Source organism: Monodelphis domestica, chromosome 7, assembly GCF_027887165.1.
Source record: "Monodelphis domestica isolate mMonDom1 chromosome 7, mMonDom1.pri, whole genome shotgun sequence".
Classification (NCBI taxonomy): Eukaryota; Metazoa; Chordata; class Mammalia; order Didelphimorphia; family Didelphidae; genus Monodelphis; species Monodelphis domestica.
Window position 1 is genome coordinate 247,675,354 of NC_077233.1, and position 24,612 is coordinate 247,699,965.

Sequence of the window (24,612 nt, forward strand, 5' to 3'; positions counted from 1 at the left end):
TTTTCCCTTTTTCAGTCCATCCTACAAACTATTGCCTAAGGAATTTTTGTTGAGATCTGATATGATCATGCAGACTTCCTTATTCAGTCAACTCCAGGAGCTTCCTATTGTCTCTATGGTAACGTTTAAGTTTTTCTTTTGTTTTTGAAGCTCTATATAGTCTTGGCCCTCAATCTGTTTTTCTACCTTACAAGACATTATTCTCCTTCCCACACTTAGCAATTCAGGCAAATTGACCTCTGTTGTTCACATGTAATACTCTTATTTCCTATCTCTATTTTTGTATTGGCTATTCCACATAATTTTAATATACTGGCCTTACCTCTGCTTCATAGAGTCCCCCTTTTCCTTTAAGATGCAACTCAGACAACTTCTTTGACATGAATCTTTTCCTGATCTCCACAACTATTAGGGCTCTCCCTCCTAAACTACCTTGAATTTAACTACTTTTGTTTTTCTTAACTTCATTTTCATATTGTATATATTTTTATCTATACTTGTCTGTATTAGATTTAAATTAAAAGATTAATTTAAAGATTAAATTAAAAGATTAGAATTAAATTTCTCATGAGTGGGTATTGTTTTATTTACTTTAATCTCCAGGTATAAATCTCCAGTATAAATATTTATTGATTTTCTGATTGAACAAGGTTGTAATAAGTGTCAGAGCGGAAATTTGACAACAGTTCTTCTGATTCCAAATCCACCCTTTTCACTGTTCCCACATGCAAAGTCACCCATGTAGTATGGCTTCCCAAAAAGTGAATGTAATCTTAGGCTTCCTTAAGAGAGCTATAACATCATATCTGCCTGGATCTAATCATAGGATTATAGGTCTGTTGCTGGAAGAGACCTTATATACCATCTAGTCCAACCTCATTTTATAAATGAGAAATCAGTCCCAAGAGGAGAAATGACTAGTAAAGTTTCAGAGACAGAATTTGAGCTCAGGTCCTGTAATTTAAAATTCATTCTAAATTTAGTACTCTTTTCATTATACCATTCTGCCTCTATAAGTAATGTATTCAAATCCAAACACTACCTTTTAGGAGGGATAAGAGGGAGAGAAAGGCATTTAGGATTGTAAGTAGCCTTGAATCCTTGTTATTTAGTAGTATTTGATCTTGTTGGTCTGAGAGGATAGAATTAGGAGTAATGGGTAGAATTTTCAGAGATTTATACCCAATACAAGAAAAATTTACCAACAATTTGAGTTCAAAAGTAGAATGGGTGACTTGGAATGTTCCTGGAGTTTTTTCATTGTGTCTGGATGACTACTTGTCTAGTATGTTGTAGAGTGGGTTTTTTTCCATTCACGTATTTTCTAATTTAATTTTTCATTAAACTTCTTTTAATAGGTATTTCTACAAGAGTGTATGACATTTTTAGAATCCTTGCTTAGTTCATGGTAGTGTTTTTTATAAATTTATTCTCTATATAGGGGTCAAGTGCTAATCCACAAGGGTGTAGTGGGTGAATGTAGAAAGCTAAATCCAGAGCTTATGTTAATTTTTCTTATTTGACTACTTGTTTTTCAGCTAGTTACTTAGATGTGTGATCTTGGACATGTCACTTACATTCTCTAGGTTTTAATTTCTTCACCTGCACAATTAGTAGTTATATAGGAGTGCATGATCTGATTTATTTTCAAGACTGGATATAAAATCCTGTAGGATTTAAAGCCTTTCATAATTTGCCTTTTCCTACCTTTCTAGTCTTCTTTCTGCCCCTCCTCCCAACTCTGGAATCCAATGACACTAACCTTGCTTTGTCTCAAATTAGACAAACTGTCTCCTAGTAACATAAAAAAATTTTTTTATGAATTATTTTTGCAGTTTCAACAAAGTTTAAGGTACACATAATAGTACAGTAAGAACTCTAGATATCCTAGAGATAAAATTTGTTTTAAAAGCCATTTTATCCCCTTTGAGCAGAGCAGAACATTAGAAGTATTGGCTGGAAGAAATAATCTCACTCAACACAAAAACCAAGACTTTTAGTAAATAATGCAAAAGCCCAGTGATGAACAAAATCACTTTTCTTGAATCTGTACAGCAATGAGGAAAAACAAAATTGGGCATCAGGTAATAAATATAGTGATAAATGAAAAATATCTTTCTTCTCTACCAAATTAATTTGAGTAGGTGCTATTATTATTCCAACTTGACAGTTGAGGAAACTGAGGCAGTCAGGTTAAGGGTCACAGAGTTAATGTCTAAGGGAGGATTTGAACTCAGATTTTCCTAACTCTGGACTTAGCATTCTATCTACTGGGCCCCTTATGAGTACAGGGTGTTCAAGGAAAGAGACTAGTACCTCTGGTGTGAAGGCTTGCAGAGCCCTTTTCTGGGCTCCATTCCTTCTTTGGTGTCTACCAGCTACCCAGCTCTCACCTTTAGCTCCAAGAAGCTGCTGCTTCTGCAGCAGCCACATCCTGGTAAACTGTGGAAGCAAGCAGGCTAAACCAGGTTGAGGGTGACTTGACAGGCCTCAAACTTGTCAATGAGTTAGGGGGTGTCTACATCAGGCATGTAAAGACTTTCCCCTGGCAGAAGGACAGATAAAAATAATTTGTTCCAGTAACCATGAGAGTGGTAGAAATAAGTACTGTGGCAGGCTTAGAGCTCCTCCTTGAGAAAGATGACAACAATCAGCCAACCAATTTGAATGAGTAACAACCAAAATTCAAATGCAAATTACGGTTTGTAGGAAAGCAATAATATTAGGAGACTGTCAGAAGTCATCAAGGTCATGTGTTTTTAAGTTCTAAAAAAAATCTTATCTTACCTCTTAAATAATAATTAGAACTGTACAATGAGAGTTACTGATTGTCTGAAATTACCAGATTAATATGTAATTGGCAAATATCTTGACAAAATAAAAATACAATAAAGTATAGATAACAGTATATTTTAAAACTAAGTACATGGCTTGCAGGGATCCTTAGGCATGGGTTAGTGACCTTTGTTTCTATTTGAGTTTGATGCTACTATTCTAGTGTATGGATAGTTTAATTTTGTTTTTGTGTTACCAGTACCTGTCACACAAGTAGGCACTTAACTAAATGTTCATTGAATTGAACTGGAAATAAAGATACATCAAAGTGATACCAGTTGGTACACATGATTCCCTAGACTCCATTCTGTAAATTTGGGGCCTCTTTTACCCTCCAGTATCCTTTACCCACTGGTTGGGAACTACCAGATTATGGCTGTAATCAGTCACAGGATCAGTCACAGATCCTGTACTTTCATTTTACCCATTAGTACTATATAAGGATTTTTGGAAATATTCTGTAGCCAAAGCAATAATCAGATTTTTTGGTTTTAGTGTTTCATTCTAAATAACTGAAGATTTTCCTAAAAAAAAATTATTTATTTTTACTTTGTAAGTATGAACTATAAAGATGCAGATTTCATATTTTACAAAACAGGCAAGGGATGAAGTTTCCTATTTTTCCAGTCAGGTAATTTCAAAGATTATTTCTGTATAAGTAAATATGGACCTGGGCCACTTTTCACATCTATTGGGACTGTGGCAGTGAGGGGCTGAGAGAGATGCCAACATGTTATAAATGTTTCTCTATCATTTCTTTTCTTCCCCTTCCCCACTCCCCCAACCCTTAGCTTCTGTTTTAGAATCAATATTCTGTTTTGGTTACAAGGCAGAAGAGCAGTAAAGAGCTAGGCAAATGGGTTAAGTGACTTGCCCAGGGTCACACAGTAGGAAATGTCTGGGGTCAGATTTGAACTCATGATCTCCCCATCTCTAGGCCTGGCTCTCAATCCACTGAGCCACCTACCCATCCCTCTCATTTCATTATAGTGATTCTCCATCATTAACTTTTCTTAGTCTGCTAATTGTGTTTTTAAAATATTCTCTACTTTCTCAATGTTAAACTAATTTCTTCCCTAAATTCATTCCTAATCCCATCCTCTTTGAGTTTTATTTTTTTTGAGGGTCTTTATTTTTCTGAGATTTCCTTAAAAGGGTGAGAAAGAAGTCTGTAGAATTCTGCCTTTCAGCAAGTACTGTTAGTTCACTTTTCTTTTATTATAAAATTTGCTAATAGTACTTTCGTTTCTCTATGTGTTTTGCTAATTTTACCCGTTAATGTTTAGGATCACATTTGTTTTGATATATGTTGGTGTGGTAGGCTTTTATTCCCCCTCTTGATATCATTGTTGTTTTAGTCTTTTCTTGCATTTCATGTCACATTCTGTCCCCCTTTCTATACATATATGTTTAATTTTTCCACTATTCTATGTTTTTGCAACTTCCTTCCTTCCTTCCTTCCTTCCTTCCTCCCTTCCTTCCTTCCTTCCTTCCTTCCTTCCTTCCTTCCTTCCTCCCTCCCTCCCTCCCTCCCTCCCTCCTTCCCTCCCTCCCTCCTTCCCTCCCTCCCTCCCTCCCTCCCTCCCTCCCTCCTTCCCTCCCTCCCTCCTTCTTTCCTTCCTTCCTTCTCCCCCTCCCCCCCTGCTTTCTGCTAGGCAGTGGGATTTAAATGACTTGCTTGCCCAGGGTCACACAAGAAGTGCCTGAGACCATATTTGAACCCTGGACCAATTGACTCTAGGCTTGGCTCTCAATCTACTAAGCCACTATGCTTCCCACTTTCCTGAGTTTTTCAAAAAGGTGCCATGTTGAGACCTTAACTTATATTTTGTTTATCTTCTAGTTAGATTTGTCTGGGTAATGAAAAGGGGTACATTAAGATCCCCCACTACTATGGATTATAGTTTTACTGTATGTAACTTACTCCAATTTTATTAACTTTTCTTTTAATCATTTAGAATCTATATTATTGGTTGATGGATTAAGTATTGATTATGATGCCTTTAAGCATAATGTGGTTAATTACCATGCTAATTAATCTTTTTATTTCATCTGTAGTTACTATAGCCTTATCTGAAATGTTTGCTACCTTTTTTTTTATGAAATCTGAAGTATAACAGATTTTCCTCCAGCCCCTCTTTGTGAATCTTTGTTTTATGCATGTTTTTTATAAACAATATATTGTTGGATTCTTTTTTCTTATCCATTTTATCATTTTTAAGGGCTTGTTACTCTCATTCACACTTCTGAGTTTTATGTGATCTTCCTTATGGTTCCTTGGTACTGGATATTTTTCATAGTATTTCTTCTTTGACTTGGAAGCTCTGGATTTTGGCTATAACATTTATGGGAGTTTTTGTTTGTAGTTTCTTTCTGGGTTTGACTAGTGGAGTCTTTTTATTTTAACTTATTTTTAACTGCTGTTTGTTCCAAGAGTTCCCAGAAATTTTTATTTATAATTTCTTAAAATATGGTATCCAGTCTTTAAAAATAATTTTTGAGGGATCATCTTATTCAAGCATTCTGATGTTTTTTAGATTGTCTCTCCTTGATCTGTTTTCCATATCAGTTTTTGATATAACATGTCTTAGATTTTCTTCTTTTTATTTGTCTTTTAGATTTGTTTTAATATTCATTGTTGTCTTATTGAATCATTTTCTGTCTGGACCATGTTAATTTTTTTTAATTAATTTTTTATTTATTTAATTAATTAATTTTTTATTTTATTTGGTCATTTCCAAACATTATTCATTGGAAACAAAGATTATTTTCTTTTCTTCCCCCCCCCCCACCTCTCCCATAGCCAACGGGCTTGATTTCACTAGGTATCACATGTGTCCTTGATTCAAACCCATTTCCATGTTGTTGGTATCTGCATTAGAGTGTTCATTTAGAGTCTCTCCTCAGTCATATCCCCTCCACCCCTGCAGTCAAGCAGTTGCTTTTCATCAGTGTTTTTACTCCCACAGTTTATCCTCTGCTTATGGATAGTGTTTTTTTGATCCCTGTAGATTGTTCAGGGACATTGCATTGACACCAATGGAGAAGTCCTGGACCATGTTAATTTTAAGGCCATTCAGTTTTCTAATAAGGTTTTCTATTGCCTATTCTAAGGTGTCCATTTTCTTTGCTATTCTTTCCTCCCTAGTTTTTCCATTCTGTATCTCTTGTTTCATTTCTTCCAGGTACTCCTGCAGTCCCTGTGGCCAGGACATTTTTTTCTCCGAGGCTTTACCTGGATTTGTTGTGGGGTCGCTATCCTCTTCGGGTTTTAGCCCCTGGGCATCTCTCAAACCAAGGTATTTCCTCATGGTTCTCAAGAGTTTTCCTTGGTTGCTCATCTCATCCACCTCATTATCCAGGATTGGGGTAGGAGATTGGGGTGGGACTGTTCTTGAATAAGGCTCTGGAATGTAATAGTGTAGGCAGGTCCTGGCCTGAGCCTAATGGACTAGATTAGGCCCTTCCTTTAAGGAATTTGGAGACTTTTCTGGTGTTGGACTCTACCTGGAGACTCCTTCTTGTCATAGGGCTCCTGGACCCTTCCTTTTATGAGTTCTGCTTGGGAACTTTTCTCAAGTTGTTGAGTTAAGGGACTACTCCCATTATAGATTCTCATTTCAGCTCTCAGGTGTTAATTAGGGCTTGATTTTTCCCATGCCTCTCTGGCAGCTGGGTTCAGGTCACTAATGCCATGTTTAACCCTGCCTAGAACAACCTGATGTTCCTTTTTGCTTGGACTGGCTCCAGTTCTTTGTAACTCAGATGAAGTACTGGGATGGACTTACTTAGGATGTTTGAATTTGTTCTTCTCACTAAGGATCTAGCCTAAGAAAGTGACATTGGGTGTTCTGAGTTGGTGCTGCATGGCATTCTCTGCTTGAGTCAAGGAGAGAATCAGGAATGTTTTCGTTGACCTTGGACACTACTGTGCTCAGGTAGAGTGCTTTATCTGCTGCCCAAGAAACTTACAGGGTCAATTAATTGCCTTTGACCTGGGCCTTTTCGATCCCAGGATATATGCAAGCCTGTGGGTTTTCTCTGGGTTCTTAGATTGGATCAGGAAGTTTTAGAAGTAGTTTTTCTGTCTTTTATTTAAGTGGTGCATCTCCAAACTTAGTTGGAGTAGATCTAGAATCCTGCATGCCTCCATCCCACTGTTGATTTTTTTAATTTATTTTTTTCACCATCAATTTGACAAACATAAAAATAAATATTTTTATATGCAAAAAAACAGAAGGTGGTACATAAAACCATGAATCTGTAATGTGCATTTTGTTTTAAATTAAACACAAACACTAACACTGCCATTTATCCTTTTCTGAACTGTGTATTTTTAAAAGATTCCATTGATGCTCTCTCTTTTCTTTTTGTGGAATTATTCTTTCCTTCAATTACCACCCCATACCCCATAAAACTCCTCCCTCAAAATAAATATATGAGGTTAAACCAAATAAATCCACATAAAGTCCCTGTCTGAAAAAGCGCACATCTAGTTTTATTACCTTTCTCCCAGGAGAATGGAAGAATGATTTCTCATCAGTTTTCTGGATTTCTTATTGGTCAGAGTTCATGGTTATAATCATTAATTGTGCATTTCCTTGCATCACAAAAGATTTTACTTTTTCCCCCTCTTTTTGTTCCCTTTGCAAAAAAGGAAATGTTAAAGAGGAGAGATGTAGTCAATATTTTCTTATCATTGTTCATTAATGATTGATTCTTGGTGACCCTGTGAGCACACCAAAACTATCCTTGAGAGGTTTTCTTGGTAAAGGTATAAAGTGGTTTGCCATTTCCTTCTCCAATGGATTAAGGCAAATAGAGATTAAGTGGCATGCCCAGGAGTTATACAATTAGTAAGTGTCTGAAGCTAGATTTGAACTCAGGTGTTCCTGACTTCAAGCTCTTGAGTCATTTAGCTGTATACTAGTATCCTGCAATTGAAAAAGCCTGTAATTGAAGTGATCTGCTCCAGTTCCTCACTCTTCCTTTCTTCATCTAAGTTACTGGTTCTTTATTACATTCTTTCTCTCCTCTTAATCCCTGGGACTAAAGTGGAGTTTGTTTTGCTCATGACTCTTCCTTCTTGTCCTTTAACTCTCCCCTTTAAGCCCCCTCTTCTTTTTCTGTCTTCTCTTTCTCTGGTGAATTTAATGATTTATGCATCTGTTTGTATGTTGAATCCTGTTTTTCTCAGTTCAAATAGAGTGCAGTTCATGAAATGCCTTTTTTGCTCTCTGCTTTCCTCCATGTTTATATGCTTTTATGCTTTTCTTAAGCACTCCAATGATGAGAAATAGTAAAAGTTCCTTTTTCTTAGTTTTCCTTCCTTCCTTCCTTCCTTCCTTCCTTCCTTCCTTCCTTCCTTCCTTCCTTCCTTCCTTCCTTCCTTCCTTCCTTCCTTCCTTCCTTCCTTCCTTCCTTCCTTCCTTCCTTCCTTCCTTCCTTCCTTCCTTCCTTCCTTCCTTCCTCCCTCCCTCCCTCCCTCCCTCCCTCCCTCCTCCTTCCTTCCTTCCTTCCTTCCTTCCTTCCTTCCTTCCTTCCTTCCTTCCTTCCTTCCTTCCTTCCTTCCTTCCTTCCTTCCTTCCTTCCTTCCTTCCTTCCTTCCTTCCTCCCTCCCTCCCTCCCTCCTTCCCTCCTTCCTTCCCTCCCTCCTTCCTTCCTTCCTCCCTCCCTCCCTTCCTTCCTTCCTTCCTTCCTTCCTTCCTTCCTTCCTTCCTTCCTTCCTTCCTTCCTTCCTTCCTTCCTTCCTTCCTTCCTTCCTTCCTTCCTTCCTTCCTCCCTCCCTCCCTCCCTCCCTCCCTTCCTTCCTTCCTTCCTTCCTTCCTTCCTTCCTTCCTTCCTTCCTTCCTTCCTTCCTTCCTTCCTTCCTTCCTTCCTTCCTCCCTCCCTCCCTCCCTCCCTCCCTCTCTCCTTCCTTCCTTCCCTCCTTCCTTCCTTCCTTCCCTCCTTCCTTCCTTCCCTCCTTCCTTCCTTCCCTCCTTCCCTCCTTCCTTCCCTCCTTCCCTCCTTCCTTCCCTCCCTCCTTCTTTCCTTCTTCCCTTCCTTCCTCCCTTCCTCCCTCCCCCCTTTCCTTGTTCCTTCATTTTTCCCTTCCCTTTCTTTCTTTCCTCAAAAACAACAAAACAAAACAAACCCAGTTCCTTGTCTTGTGTTTTATTTAATGACAGAATTCTGAACTAGCACTGATCTCTTCTGTTATATAAATATTCATTCATTTAGCTGGCTCAGTTTAAACTGCTCAAATGTATTTACTCTTTTGAGTTTCTATTGTTTCCTGTGTTTGCATTTCAAAGATCCAGCTCTCCTGTTTTCTTCAGGAATACTTGAAAGTCCTTTATTCTTGAAAGAATGATTTCTTACCCTGTAGGATCAAGTTTGGTAGGGTAAGTTTTCTTGTTTTAAGCCTTTATCTTTTGTCATTTGAAATATTGTATGACAAGATTTTTCTTTCCTTTATAATAGTAACAGCCAGATATTGTGTTACTTTAATTATGGTTCCTTTGTACTATATTCTTGTAGTATTGTTTTTCTTTTTACCTTGGAGTTGGATTTTGGCTATGACACTTCTGGGAATTTCCATCTTAGGGTTTCGTTCAGGAGGTGACTGGTATATTCTTTCTATTTTCACTTTGAACCTCTGTTTCTTAATAAATTTAGGCCATTTCATTTTGATTTCTCAAAACAAAAAACTTCTTCAAAATATTCTGCCTTTTGGGATTGTTGTTTGTCATTTCCAGGTAGTCTGCTAATACTTCAATGATTTTTATTGAACCTCTTTTCCAGGTCAGTTGTGTTTAATGGTACATTCTTAATACCCTTCAGTTTTTGTTTTTTTAACTATTTTGACTTTGTTCTAATGTTTCTTAATGCCTCCTGTTGCTATCAAGCTCTCTTTGCTTCTCTTTTTCAATGAATAGGGTTTTATACCTTCTATCCTTAGCTATTCCATCTTTTTTACTCAAAATTTCTAATTTCATTTTTATATCATACTTCATTACTGAGTCTCTAATTGTACTTGTTGTAGACTTTAGTCCCCCCTCCCCCCCCCATTTAGGTTTTTCATAACGCATAGTATTCTTTATTATGTTCATTATGTTCAATGATTGCTTATAACTTTAGTCTGGAGTTTCTGGATTGGGACTTTGTAGTAGTTCTTGCTCTGTATTATCTTGAACTCTTAGATGGGTACAAAAAAATGCTCATTTTGTTCCATTCCTTTTTTACTTTAGATGTTATTGCTGCTGTAGTTCTTAAATTGGTATCTGGAATCAGGCCATATCTTCTGTGTATTCTGTAGTTTCTTCCTCCTCTACTGATGGCTCTATGTGAGTGTTTGACTTTCTTTGTCTCCTTTTAACATAGTTTCAACCTAGAGGTTGTTTGGTTTGCTACCATGGCCCTTATAAGCTCCAAGAGGATGATAGTGATAGTGCTATTCTCAGACATTGTACAAGATTCCTGGCATATGAACTTGCCTTGGTTCATTTTTTTCTTGAAGGATTATCTTTATTCTTGTAGGATTTTTTAAAAGTTATAATTGTTTATCATTTGTTTTTTGGAATATTTTATTTTAACATTTTCTCTCCCTTGTAGTAGGAGCTACCAGGTATTATGTTATCTTGACTTTTGTACTTGAACTCCTTTCTGATTGCTTGCAGTATTTTTCTTTTACCTAGAAGTTCTGGACTTTATTTGACATTTCTGGGAGTTTTCTTTCAGAAGGTGACTGGTAATTTCATTTTTTTTTCACTTTGACTTTGGTTTCTAATGTATCCGGGTAGTTTTTATCTGTGATTTCTTGAAATATGATACTTAGTCTTATGTCCAGGCTTTTTTGGTTATTGTTCCTGGTTTTCAAGGAGCTGATGATCCTTAAAAATGCAAATAATAGGTGAAATTTATGTTACTTTAAGGTTTGCAAAGCATTTATATGTATTATTCTATTTAATTTGATCCTCACAGTAGCTCTGTGATAGATATTGCTAAAATTATTTTTCAAGTGTAAAAAGTAAAGCTCTGGAAGCTTAATTGATTTTCTGAGGGTCACACAGCTAGTAAGGATGACACAAATGAAATCAAGTTTAATTATAAGTCCATCACATTAGAATCTCACTTATTTTTTTATTTTTCAGTTTCCTGATTTTGTTTTGCTATTATTCATTGTTTCATTGAGTCATGAGTTTTGTGGTTCATTCTAATTTTCAGCAAGTCTTGTGCTTATAACACGTTTTCAGCCTTCTTTTCTAAGTTGTTTAATCTCCTTTTAGTTTTTTTCCTCCAAAGCATTTATTTCACTTCATCTTTTGTCATTCCTTCCAAGTTTTTTTGGTAGTCTTTTTATTTTTTAATTTCCATTTATTTATTTATTTATTAGCCCTTACCTTCCGTCTTGGAGTCAATACTGTGTATTGGCTCCAAGGCAGAAGAGTGGTAAGGGCTAGGCAATGGGGGTCAAGTGACTTGGTCACACAGCTAGGAAGTGGCTGAGGCCAGATTTGAACCTAGGACCTCCCATCTCTAGGCCTGGTTCTCAATCCACTGAGCTACCCAGCTGCCCCCTTGGTAGTCTTTTTAGCCAAGCTGTCTATCCTCTTGTTCCCTCTCTATGTCATTGTTGTCAAGTTGCTTTCTTCTAGATTTTTTCTTGGGCATATTTTCACCCATGTTGTTTCTTTGTAATGTTTGCCATCTTTTTGTTTACTCATCTTTATAGCTTTAATTCTTGATTTGGAGTCTGTGTCATAGGCAGGTTTTGCTCTTGAATGGGATCTTACTTTGATCTTCCTCCTGCTGGCTTCTTCTACCTTCGTGTGACTGCACCTAAAATTTTAGCAAGCTTCAGTGTTTCCAATAAAGTTCTAATTAAGGTACTGCTGTCTTCTATTGCTCTCTGTCCGGGGGCTTGCCTGGTAAAGATTTTGATACTTTGCTTTGCTACCTCTCTGGTTAGTTCCTTTGGTTTTCTTCTCCCTGTTATTTTTCTGGTCCAGGTGTTGCTTGATGCTTCTGGGTTTACCTGCATTTGTGCTGTCTATTTTTTTTGCAAGACTCTTCCAGAATCTGTACATTTTGCTTAATCAGTCAGTCATTAAGCATTTATTAAATGCCTCCTATATGACAGATACTGACCCAAATGCTGGAAATAAAAATAAAGGTAGAAGATATTCTTTTCTCTTGAAGAGCTCACAGTATAATGGGAGAGGCAATGTGTAAATAACTATGTACAAACAAGCTATGAATAGGATAAATTGGAGGTAATAAAGAGAGAGAAGATAGTAGAATTGAGATAGGGAAAGAGGTCCGGTAGAAAGATTTGAATATAAACATTTCAGATTCTGTAATACTGCATATTTTAGAATTTTTAAAGATTGCAAAAAAAATTTACCAGTATCTTAGATTGACAAGTTACTTAAAGAAAACAATTTATTAATAAAGTAATACAGAAACATGAAATTAAATAGAGTTATCCTGTGATGGAGGTCTGCCTTCCAAAAGAGCAGTTTAATAATAGCTGTAAAAAAGCAGTACTAAATATAAGGATAAATATTAACTCAACCTAAAATTCTAGGTACTTATTTTGAAAAGAAAAAAGTATTTATAATTAAATTTAAGCCTTGAATAGGACAATAAAATAATCAGAATGGAGAGATTTTATATATAGAATAATAAAAGTGCAAATGCTTTAAAGAAACCTTATAGTCCTTAGGATTGCTTTCTGTAATAAATGTAATTTAATGAATTTTAAATTAATGTACATTTAACCTGTGATGCTGAAGAAAATGTCAGTTGGAATGATCCTGAATTTCCCTATAGATTTTAAAACAGTATTGGAGAAATATCACAGTGCTATAAGGTAATGGAATTCATGGTCTCAAAGTATGCATGAATGATAAGTGGAGCTAGAGCATCTCAGAAATGAGCATTCTTTAGCCCCACTCTCATGTTGCTGAAAAAAGGGAAATGTATTAGAATTAGTTATTCTTTAAGATACCTAATACCCGTTAAATGTTAAAGTTATTAGGAAGTAGTATTTATCAGGTACTCATATGCTTTTATTGGCACTATGTAATAATGCTTGCTAAAGCCTCTCTAGGACATTCATTGTACAGGATACTTCTTTCTGAATAAATATATTATCGAAAGGTAAATGTATAAATTGGATTTTTATAAAATCAAATCATTTAAAATGTATTAAGAAAATGTGTTTTAAAGAAAACAGGTGATGAATTGTTTTTTAAGTCAGTTTTGAGTAGGTACTCCCTTTATCTGCACAATGCCTGATACACAATAAGAACTTAATAAAAATGTTTATTGACTTTTATCATCCTTTTCTATTCTTGTCCTCTTCTTTAGAAAGATCCACACAATATGACCGAGATCTTCTTGTTATTTTGATCATTCATAGGTACAAGAATATCATTTGATTTCTCCATCTCTTTGTTGTTCCTCACTTTAACTTAATGACTTGCTTATCTTCCTGTCCTATCCTGGGCACATTCAATGATATTTTCAGTTAGTCTGACAACTAGTGTTTATTAAATAACATTTTTGGGCCAGGTACCCAATGGAAATAACAAAAAAAAAGATACTCCCTCCCCACCCGCCAAAACCAATTCTTCCCTTTTTTTTCCCACTCAGAGACCCTTATAACAAAGACTAAAGAAGCGAAGGGGAAATCATCAAAACCAGGTGTTTTATGAAGTATGTAATATTCATAATCCTCTGCCACTATAGCAAAGTAGGATGAAGTTCCTTTTAAGTTTCTTTACTTTGAGGCCAAGCTTGTCATCATTATTTCATGGCATTCAATTTAAGTTGTTTTCTTGTGATATCTTAAATTTATTTGTAGGCATCATGTCTATTGGTTTCCTGGTTCTGCTTACTTTACTTGGCTTCTATTCATATTTGTTTTCTGACACTTCTCTGTACGTCATTAATTTTTTCTTTTATGTTAAAAATTTTTATTTTTAACATTCTTTTCTTTTAAAATTTTGAGTTCCAGATTTTCTCTCCCAACCCTCCCCCATCTACTGAGTAAACAAACAATATTTCAGTTATACATGTGAAATCTTCAAAATATTCCCCTTATTAACCATGTTGGAAAACAAAGCAAAAAATTAAGATATTAAGCAAATGGTACTTTAATTTGCACTCAGAGTTCATCACTTCTCTCTGGAGATGGATAGCATATTTGTCATGAGTCCTTGGAATTATCTTGGTTCATTGTATTGGTCAAGTTCATATATGTTCTTGCCATGTTTTTCTGAAAACACCCCTTATTTCTTTATAGGCCATTAGTACTCCCATCACAATCATGTTCCACTTGTTCAGCCTTACTCCAATTGATGAACATGCCTTTAATTTCCAGTTCTTTACCACTTAGAAATAGAACTTCCATAAATATTTTTGTACATATAGGTCCTTTTCTTTGATCTCTTTAGGATACAGGCCTAGTAGTAGTATTTTTCTTGAGCAAATGGTATGCACAGTTTTTTTTTTATAACCCGTTGCGCCTACTTCCAAGTTGTTGTCCAGATTGTTGGACCAATTCACTAATCTACCAATTGTTCATTAATGTACCTATTTTCTCTTAACCTTCAGCTTTTGTTATTTCTTTTAGCTATTTTGTGGTTTTGATTCAATTTTTTCTAATCCATATGATTTGGAGCATTTTTTCATATGACTATAAATAACTTATTTCTTATGAAAACTATTAATATTACCTATCATTTGAGGAATGTTTCATATTCTTTATGAATTTGATTTAATTTCCCATATATTTGAGAAATGAGGCTTTTATAAGAAAACCTTGCTATAAAATTTTATTTTTCCTTCATTGTCTATAATACCTTTTAACAAAATGTAATTTACCGGGGTGCAGCTAGGTAACTCAGTGGATTTGAGAGCCAGGCCCAGAGATGGGAGGTCCTGGTTTCAAATGCGGCCATTTCCTAACTGTGTGACCCTGGGCAAGTCACTTGACCCCATTGCCTTCCCCTTACCACTCTTCTGCCTTGGAATGAATATACAGTATTGATAAGGGTTTAAAAAAATAAAAACAAAAAAACTCTTACCTTTTGTCTTATTAGATTGGATACTAAGTATCAGTTCCATGGCAAAAGAGTAGTTATTTTTTTAACTCTGTGTGAGTATCTTTCTGTTTCAAGTATGTCTGTTTATCCTTTTCTTTGTCTTTTTAATCTTGTCCCATAAAAACCTGTTTTATTTCTTATTATTGCCTCTTTAATCTCTTCTCCATTTAGCATTCCTATTCCCCCATATCTCTTATCCCTTTCCTCTATTTTCATATTCATTAAGATAAATTTCTGTGCCTACTCTCTTTGTGTGTATGTTTCTGTATCTATATATTCTTCCCTCTTTGAGCTAATTCTGATGAGAGTGAGCTCAGTTCAAGCATTGCCTATCCTTTATTTTCCCTTTCACTATCAAAGCTCTTCCTTATGTGCCTCTGTTACATAAGAAATTTTTCTCAATTCTACTTTTCCTTTCCTTCTTCTCCCAGTACATCTCTTTTTTTTTACCCTTCCTTTATTTTTTTTTTGAGATCATCTCAACACAATCAGTTTTATCTGTGTAGACTCCTTCTAACTCTCCTTGTCTTGATAGTGCTCTTAGGAGTTAGATGTGTTGTATTCTGAGACTCTTTTGATTATGCTTTCATGTTTAACTTTTTGACCTTCATTTGCTTCTTCTGTTTGAATATATCAGATTTTTTATAGTCAGCTCTGGTCTTTTCAACAGGTATGCTTGAAAATCCTCTAAACATCCTTTTTTTTTTTCTTGCCCTGAAGAATTATATTCAGTTTTACTGGATAGATGATTCTTGGTTGTAATCCTAACTACTTTGACTTCATGATTATCATATTCCAAACACTCCACTGCTTTAATATGAAAGCTACTAAATCTTGTGTGATTCTGACTGTAGCTCCCCAATGTTTGAATTGTTTCTTTATTACTCCTTATAATATTTTTGCCTTGACCTGAGAGTTCTGGAATTTGGCAGTTTTCATTTTGGGATCTCTTTTTGGAGGTAATAGGTGGATTTTTTTCAATTTTTATTTTATCCTCTATATCTAAGATATTAGGAGAGTTTTCTTTGATAACTTCTTAAAGCATTATTTCTAGGTTGTTTTTTGATCATGGCTTTCAGGTAGTTGATAATTCTTAAGTTATTTCTTCTTTAACTATTTTCCAGGTTATTTGTTTTTTTGATCTGTTATTTCACATTTTCTTCTATCTTTTCATTCTTTTGACTTTGTTTTAATGTTTTTTGATATTGTAAGAGAGGAAACTTAGACTCAAGCTGCCAGAGGAACAAGACAAGCAAGGGAAGGGCAAGAGGAACAGAGAATTCCAGAGAAAGAACAGAGAAGAGCTGAGAAGATCCAAGCAGTTAAACTCACTTCTTTTTGGGAGGCCTTTCAGGAAGGTTGCTTTGAAAGCACCTCTGAGCCCTGGTCACCCTTTTAGGAATCCAGACCCCCTGAATCCAGCATAAGACAACAGGAGTGGATAGGACTTTTGATATAAAGCTATCCACCCCAGGAAGATTTACTCTCCATCCCTCCAAAGTAGGTCTTGAACTTCATATTATAACTAGGACAGTTAGAAGTCAAGACAGCTCTCACAATTGACCCCAGAGGGTCAGACAGGCACAGCCTGACTCTGCAGGATTTGGGGAGAAGGGGTTTGATTGGTAGGTTTTAGAGACTTCCTGTTTCCCAATACCTTATCCCTCAATCTCAGTTACTTTACCCTTTGTGTGTTCCTCAAATAAATAGCTGTTCTATAGACCTGTTGCCTGCTCATAATATTCAGGGAGAGGGACCAGAAGCCTTGGGGAGGAGAACTAAAATTCCTCTCCAAGGAAAAAGAAGCTGTTTAGTCCTGGATGTACTTTAGCCCTGCCTCTGAAGAAAAGTAGTTAGTAATCCTGAAAACAGCTAGTGTGGGTTTATTGAGGAAGGAGAGGAGAGAAACTATCTGTCCTCTCTTTCCACCCTTTAACTCCATTTCATCTCTACCACACTCTCGTCCTGAGCTCAGTGATGGGGGGGGGGGGGGAATCCATCCCTTTTACCCCTCCATTACAGTTTATAATGGAGGCTTTAGTTTCCACTTGCCCAATTCTAATTTTCTTCAGTGAACTTTTTGTTCCTCCTTTTCTGTTTGGCCAATTCTACTTTTTAAGGAGTTCTTTTCTTCTGTGAGGCTCTGCTTGTAGCTTATCTTCTTCCTGGCTTATGTCTTAGTCTTCTCTGCCACCAGACTACCTTTTTTATAGTCAGATTGCATTTTTATTGTTCCTTCATTTCTCCATCCTATTTCTTTATTTTAGACTTTTCTGTGCTTTTGTTTACAGAGCTAGTTCTAGGCTATAAATTTTCAGTGCTTCCAGAGGTGGTGTGCTGTAGGAAGAGGTGTGGTCATTGCCCTCCTGGTCTGTGCTTTGGCCTCTACCCAGGAAGGACTCCTCTCCAGAAACTACAAGTGCTAGTGTTCCTCTTTACCCTGGAACTGTGACCAGAGCCCCTACTCCTTTGTAATTGATCACAAGTGATCTTTTCTGCCCTGAAAATGTGACCCAGAAATGCTTATGATCAGTTGAATTTCTAATCAGTGCACCCAGTGCCAGCAGAGTTCTTTGTAATCCTTTTATGATCACTTGTCCAATATCCATACTGTCTCTGAAGCTGCTGTTGCTGCTGCTGTCTCAGTCCCATCTATGGCCTGTCGTCACTTTTGCTTCTACTTCTCTCTCCTGGCTTGGCCCTACCTCATAGTTACAAACCTCATCCAAGGACTTCCTAAGTTGTGTTAGGCTGCATAAATGTCACTCACCTTTTATTGATTCTACCTCTACAAAATTTGATTGAAGGAGTTATTTTAAAGTAGTTTGGAGGAGAATGTTGGGTGATATCAGCTGAGCCTGTACTCCATCATCAATTGTTTCTTGCAACACAGTAATGTTCTTTTTTTATGTAAAAATTTATTGTATTCTTTCCAAATTGATCTACTTTTACCTTGTTTCCAGTTCTTTTCTTGTTCAAAGAGTGGTGCTTTAAATATTTTGGTGTATATGGGGTCTGTATTTTTGTTACTGATAGGCCATGATATGTAAGTCTAGAAGTGAATTAGCTGGGTCAAAGAATGTAAACATACTGATTTTGTTCAGATAAGAGAGCATCTCCTAAAAAATCTTTATGTGACTTTCAGCCATTTCATTAAAGATAATGCAAATGAGGAGACAACATACCAAAATTTATTGGATGCAACCAAAACTGTATTTAGGAGGAGATATCTCTTAACTGCTTACATTAGTAAAATAAAGGGCAGATATGGGCATATAGCTAAAAAAACTACAAAAAGAACAAATTAAAAATCCCCAATTAAGCACCAAATGGGAAATCCTGAAAATCAAACGAAGAATAAATAAAATTGAAAGTAAGAAAACCCCTGAAAATAAAAGAAAATGAGCTGGTTTTATAAAAAAAAAATTGCTTAATTTGGTTAACAAAAAAAGAAAGAAAACTAAATTACAAGTATCAAAAATAAAAAAGGTGAAATCACAACCAGTGAAGAAGAAATTAAAGCAATTATTTGTAGTTATTTTGCCCAATGATATGCCAATAAATCTGACAAGCTAAATGAAATAGATGAATATTAATAAAAATATAAACCACTCAGATGAACAAAAGAGGAAATGGACTACTTAACCCCATTATAGAAAAAGAAATTGAACAAACCAGTAAAGAGTTCCTTAAGAAAAAGGCCCCAGGGCCACTTGGATTTACAAATAAATTCTGCCAAGCATTCAGAGAATAATTAACTCTTATACTGTATAACCTTTTTAGATAAATAGGGGAAGGAGGAATTCTTCCAAATTCTTTTTATGATATAAATGATACTGATAACTAAACCTATTAAGAGCTAAAGCAGAGAATGAGAACTATACAATCTTCCTCATGAATATGATGCAAAAATTTTGAAGAAAATACTAGTGAGGAGAGCATAGCATAGGATCATATTACCATGGGTTTCAAGCAGGAATGGTTCAATATTAGGAAAACTATTAGCATAATTGACCACATCAGTCACAAAACCAACAGAAATCATATGATTTTCTCAGTAGTTGCAGAAAAAGTCTTTGGTAAAATACAGCACCTATTCCATATGAAAACATTGGTATAAAATGAGCTTACCTTAAATTAATAAACATTTATCTAAAATCATCAGCAAGCATGATCTATATTGGGGATAACCTTAAAACCCTTTCCAATAGCAAAACAAGGATGTTCATTATCACCACTACTATTTAATATTGTATTAGAAACACTAGCTATAGTAATAAGAGCAGAAAAAAAAATTGAGGGAATTAGCATAAGCAGTGAGGAAACAAATCTATCATTGCAGATATCATATACATTGAGAACTCCAGAGAATCAAACAAAAAACTAATAGAAACAAAGCTTAATATAGTCCCAAGACTTTTGGCCCATTTTTAGTGGTATTATACCTTTGCTCAGACCTTCTTTTAGGCACATGCTAGCTTCTCATTTCTAAAGTGGGCATATATAGTACTTACCTCACAGGTTCATTGTGAGGAACATGTGTGATAACATTTGTAAAACCTTATGTCATGAGTTATTAGCTAGCTTTAATTCTATATTGTTCTTGAGAACAGTTGGGCCAGTTCATATTTTCCTCTTGCAGTTCACTACATTAGTGAATTTCTACAACTCCTGACATTGATTACTTTTGTTTTCCTTTGCTAATTTGCAGTGTGAGGTATAACTTCAAAGTTGTTTTGTTTGGATTTCTCTTATTATTAGTAATATGGAACATTCCTTTATGTGTTTATAAGTACTTTGCAATTCTGGTTTTAAGAATTATTTGTTCATATAAGCCAATTATATTTTTTGGGTATAACTTTTGACTTTAAATATGTTAATTGTTTTTCTAGTGTGGCTATTAAACCAAATATTTGATAAAAGGTTTTTTCCTAGTTGACTATGTTTTCTTATCCTTGTTAAGTTAATTCATTCACGCAAATACTTAATATAATTTAAGTTACATATTTCATCTCCTATGATATTTATTTGGTCAAGAATTAATTCCCCTAGCTTTATCTGTCTTTTTATTTTTTTACATTCTTGAATTATAGATTGAAATGCAAAATTTGGGACTATAGTAATAAGCCTTGTTTTGTTAATTACCTTCCACTACCAATCTCACTGATCTTCCAAAATTTTAGCCATTGATTTTTTTAAATATTCTGTTGTTTATAATCAACTAATATATTTGAGGAGAAGAGATGTATGGATCAGCAAGTTTTTATTTGTGAATATATCTGATAGTTCCCATGTGTTGTTTAACGATAACTTTTATTTTTATTATTATTATTTTTTAAAAACCCTTACCTTCCGTCTTGGAGTGACTCCAAAGCATAAGAATGGCAAGGGCTAGGCAATGGGGGTCAAGTGACTTGCCCAGGGTCACACAGCTGGGAAGTGTCTGAGGTCAGATTTGAACCTAGGACCTCCCGTCTCTAGGTCTGGCTCTCAATCCACTGAGCTACCCAACTTCCCCCTAACGATAACTTTTAACTGAAACACAGTTTGCATTTTGTGTATGTATAAACATAAATCTACTAAAAGAAATTTAAGTTTTATACTGTTCTGTAAACATGTTTGTATGTTTGTATGGTCAAAAAATATTATTTCTTTACTCTTTATTCTTCTTTACAGTTGTCTAGTTTCAGATAAGAAAACAGTCAACTAGGAAAAAACCTTTTATCAAATATTTGGTTTAATAGCCACACTAGAAGTTTGATTTATTTCTACAATTTCTACATGTAAGGCTCTTTTGATTAACATTAGGTGGCACTCATCTACTTTTTTGGATCCTGATATCAAGGGATGCTAGAAATAGAGAAACCTTTTTAACTTATTACACAGTGTGCCTGTTAGGGAATTCATAGTTGAAGTGACCATTTTAAATAATCTAGGAGTTCATTAGGGCATAGTGTTCTACTAAGTCATTCCTGTTATTTGACAAATTAGAATACCAGACTTCTCAAAATGAGTAAAGCTGTTTGTACCACCTTTAAAAGTCCTGTCTCTGATTTTGAAATTAGGCATTATGATGCCACTGTTGAGATAGAACTACTCTATTAATTTATAAAACTGGTGATGTAATATCTTTTATTTTATATCACTGATTGCTGTGTTTTATTTTTATTCTTTAAACTCAGCAGTTTCCTTTTTTCAGCTCTCACACATTTTTTATTTCTATTATAGATCATCTCACAAAACTGTTTTACATGTCAATTCAAAAAATATAAAATATGTTATCTATTTTTAATGAAAACATTTATTTTATATAAGTAATAACACTCATTTCACAAATTTAAGATACTTTTTAGATCATATTTAGATTATAATAGTAATGGTACTCTCTAAATTAATAAATATACAAATATTGGAGTTTTGAATAAGTACTTTTAAATCTGTAAGAATATTATGAACAGACACACATTACTCATTTGAATTTACTTTATTGTTCAGAAGAAACAATGTTATGTCACATAGTGACCCATCAGCATCCTGTCTGATAGGGAAAATTACTATTCCAGAACAGTTAGCATGTTTGGACTTAGCCTTAATACATACACTGAAACTTAATTATTGCAATTTGACTGTGCTTAGATTGGAATCTGGTATTTGTAGGATATGAAAACATCTTTTTTTTTTGCTCTCAAGTGAGACCACAGTATTCATTCATTCAGTAAGCATTTACTAAACCCACACCATGTACTAGGCTTTGCCAAACACCAAGGAATTAAAAATGAAAATGAAATCATCAAAGAACTTGCATTCTATTGGAGGGAAACCCCATGTACACAGATAAATGAATGCAAAATATATGCAAAATGAAGGGAGTAGAACCTGGGAGCAATTATAATAGTTCTTGTATAGGAAGTGACACTTGAGTACTTTGAAGGTAGCTAGGGATTTCTGAGAAGCAGAAATGAGATCAGAATGAATTATAGGGATGTAGGATCACCCGTACAAAAACAAAAAGACTAGAGACTAGCAGAGATAGTGGAATAGGAGAAAATATTATATTCTAGTTCACCATTTAAAACTAACAAAGACATAGAATAGTTACATCATCAGACTGAGTTGTGTTTAAGAAATACAAGGGAAAAAAATAAGTGAAAATTTTTTCCAAACTGAGAAAACAGAAAAATTGTGGTCTTGAGCAACAGCAGATGCCCAAACAATATAATGCAGAGCCTTTGAGCAAGGGAACTGAATTGTTACTGTTTCTATATTCCAGCAAGTGTCACTTTTTAAATCTTTCAAGAACATGGTACTTAAAACCCAAAGAAAGCAGGAGAGCTAACAGGCATACAAATCAGGACCAAATAAACCCCAAACACTGAAATGCCACAAAATTGTAGTTACAGTTAAAGGAAACCCCAAACACATTGTTAGGGTTAAAATTCTCTGGAGATTGTACATTAATTTATAGTTATTTATTAGATAGTAAAGGTTGGAGTAATCACCTTGTCAGGCCTAGCTAATCTGAGTTTGCAGAACTCCCCTCATGTCTCTGTATCAGGAAAGGCCATATGTTGCTTCCTAACCAAAGACTTCACCGGAGCTTCCTCACCAGGAAAATCTCCAGACCAAGAGAGCCTCAGACTCCTTACCTAAACTTCCTCAAACCCCTCACCTAAAACCTGGTGATGTCAATCCTTCTGGGTCTCTCTGTTTGGACAGATTTGACCTCAGCCCGGGTCACAGGCCAGTCTTACTGATGCCAGGAGTTATGGGGAACAAGAGGCAAGCCTATTCTGGCACAGAGCCATGAGTCATCCTATAGTACTGCATGCCTGTCCAGGCAAAGGGTGGGGCTTTTTAAAAACTTTTCTTTCTAAAAGAAAAAAGGGTACAATTTATGTTAATTTCACATAACATGTAGAAGAAGAGAATATATATATATATATATATATATATATATATATATGTACATATATATATATATATGTAAGCAAAAACTCAAAGAAAAACAGTTTGGATATAAAGTCAAATAGGATTCCTGGAAGAAATATAGCAAGAAGATTTTTGTTTTGGTTAAAAAACGATTTTGTAAAATAACAGAGAGTACTAGCTGAAAGAATTGGGGGTAAATGAGAGCATTGAAAGGAGAATAGTTTAATACAGGAGAAGCAAAACTTTTCCTGAATGACACCTTGAAAATTAGAATGAATCGATCAAACTTACTATCAGAGAAAAGCTAAGCTGAAGCTAGACAACTTGTAAAGGAGAATAAAGTGTCAAGAAATATTTTTTGGCCATATAATTACATTCATACAAAAATCTATTTGAAGCATGTGCTTACAGCATAGCATAGTATGGGACATAGGCTTCCTTAAGTAGATTTATATGTACACATGCAAAATATAGATTGTGTTTTAGTCCTTTGTAAAGTTATGGTTAAACAACACATAGGCACTATTGGATATATTCACAAATAAAAACATCTGCTGATCCAAACATCATTTCTCTCCAGATATATTATTTGATTATGAACAACAGAATAGAAAAATAAAATAACCTGCTTAGGTTTTGGAAGGTCAGTGAGATTGGTAGAGGAAAGGGCATTAAACTAGTTGATAAGGATTGTTGTTATAGCCTCAAATTTTGTATTTTAATCTAAATGATAATCTGGATGGATCAGTCAATAATCAATGGAGTTAAAGATGACTAATATTTTAAAAAATCCAATGACTAGAAAAGTAGAAACAAAAAAAGGTATCACACAGAAAAAAAACAGGAAAGAATTTTAAAATCTACTTGAAAACCTTGAGTAAATAAAGAAGTATTTATCATTCTTAGAAATTATGAAAGAAATCTGCCCAGATCTCTTAAAACCAAAGGGCAAAATAAAAATATAAAAGAATCCAGTTACTTCCTGAAAGAAGGTATGAAATGAAAACTCCCAAGAACATCGTGGCCAAATTCTAGAACCTCCAGTTCAAAGAAAACATACTGCAATCAGTTAGGGGGAATAAATGAATTCAGTTACCACAGAACCTTAGTTTGGATCACATAAGATTTTGCAGCTATCATAAAGGATCTTGGCGTATGGCATTTCAAAAGGCAAAGACCAGAGATGGTAGTGAGAATGTCATGTTTGGGAGATGACAAGTAGGCCCATTTGGTTGAAACATCGAATGTGTGAAGGGAAATGTCATGGAAAAGTAAATGGGAGCTAGTTTCAAGAGCCTTAAGAGTAAGAAGGATTTTTTTTTTAATTAAATCTTAGAACACAAGGAATTACTGAAGGTTTTTGAGCAATTTCATATTTGGGTTTATAGATTCTCAGTTCATACCAGCTTTGTAAGATAGGAAAGATTGGAAAAATTAACAGGATAAGGACAAGATAAAGAATAAATTCATGATTTATATTTCTTTTAATAGTTATTTGAATACTATTGATAAAGTCTTCTACTGCTAAGGGTGCCCTTTCATAAAAGACACAGCGGTGGGGTGCAGGATAGAGAATACTGCCGGTGTATGCCAGGATAGGCGCTATCTCTAGGAATGACCTATATTTACTTGAAAGGAGACAAAGGAGTGGTGATGGTCATCCTCTGATTTCTTTATTCTGGGGCAGGATTGGTGATTGATTTATATAACTTTTCAGTTGGCAGGTACTTTACTAACTGGAAAGCACTGTTGA

The 24,612-nt window shown here is 35.1% G+C and overlaps 1 protein-coding gene across 6 annotated transcripts in view; it reads left to right on the forward strand.

Annotated features, from left to right (window-relative positions):
* CAAP1 (caspase activity and apoptosis inhibitor 1) overlaps window positions 1–24,612 on the forward strand; it is an 83,477-nt gene that overhangs the window by 15,741 nt on the left and 43,124 nt on the right. For 4 of the 6 annotated variants that reach the window (XM_056806645.1, XM_056806647.1, XM_056806646.1 and 1 more), the window contains exon 5: window positions 6,021–6,134. The exons of the other annotated variants lie outside the window; for them this stretch is intronic. In XM_056806645.1, the coding sequence (XP_056662623.1) occupies window positions 6,021–6,134 (114 nt within the window). The remainder of the gene's footprint in view (window positions 1–6,020; window positions 6,135–24,612) is intronic. 6 annotated transcript variants of the gene reach the window in all.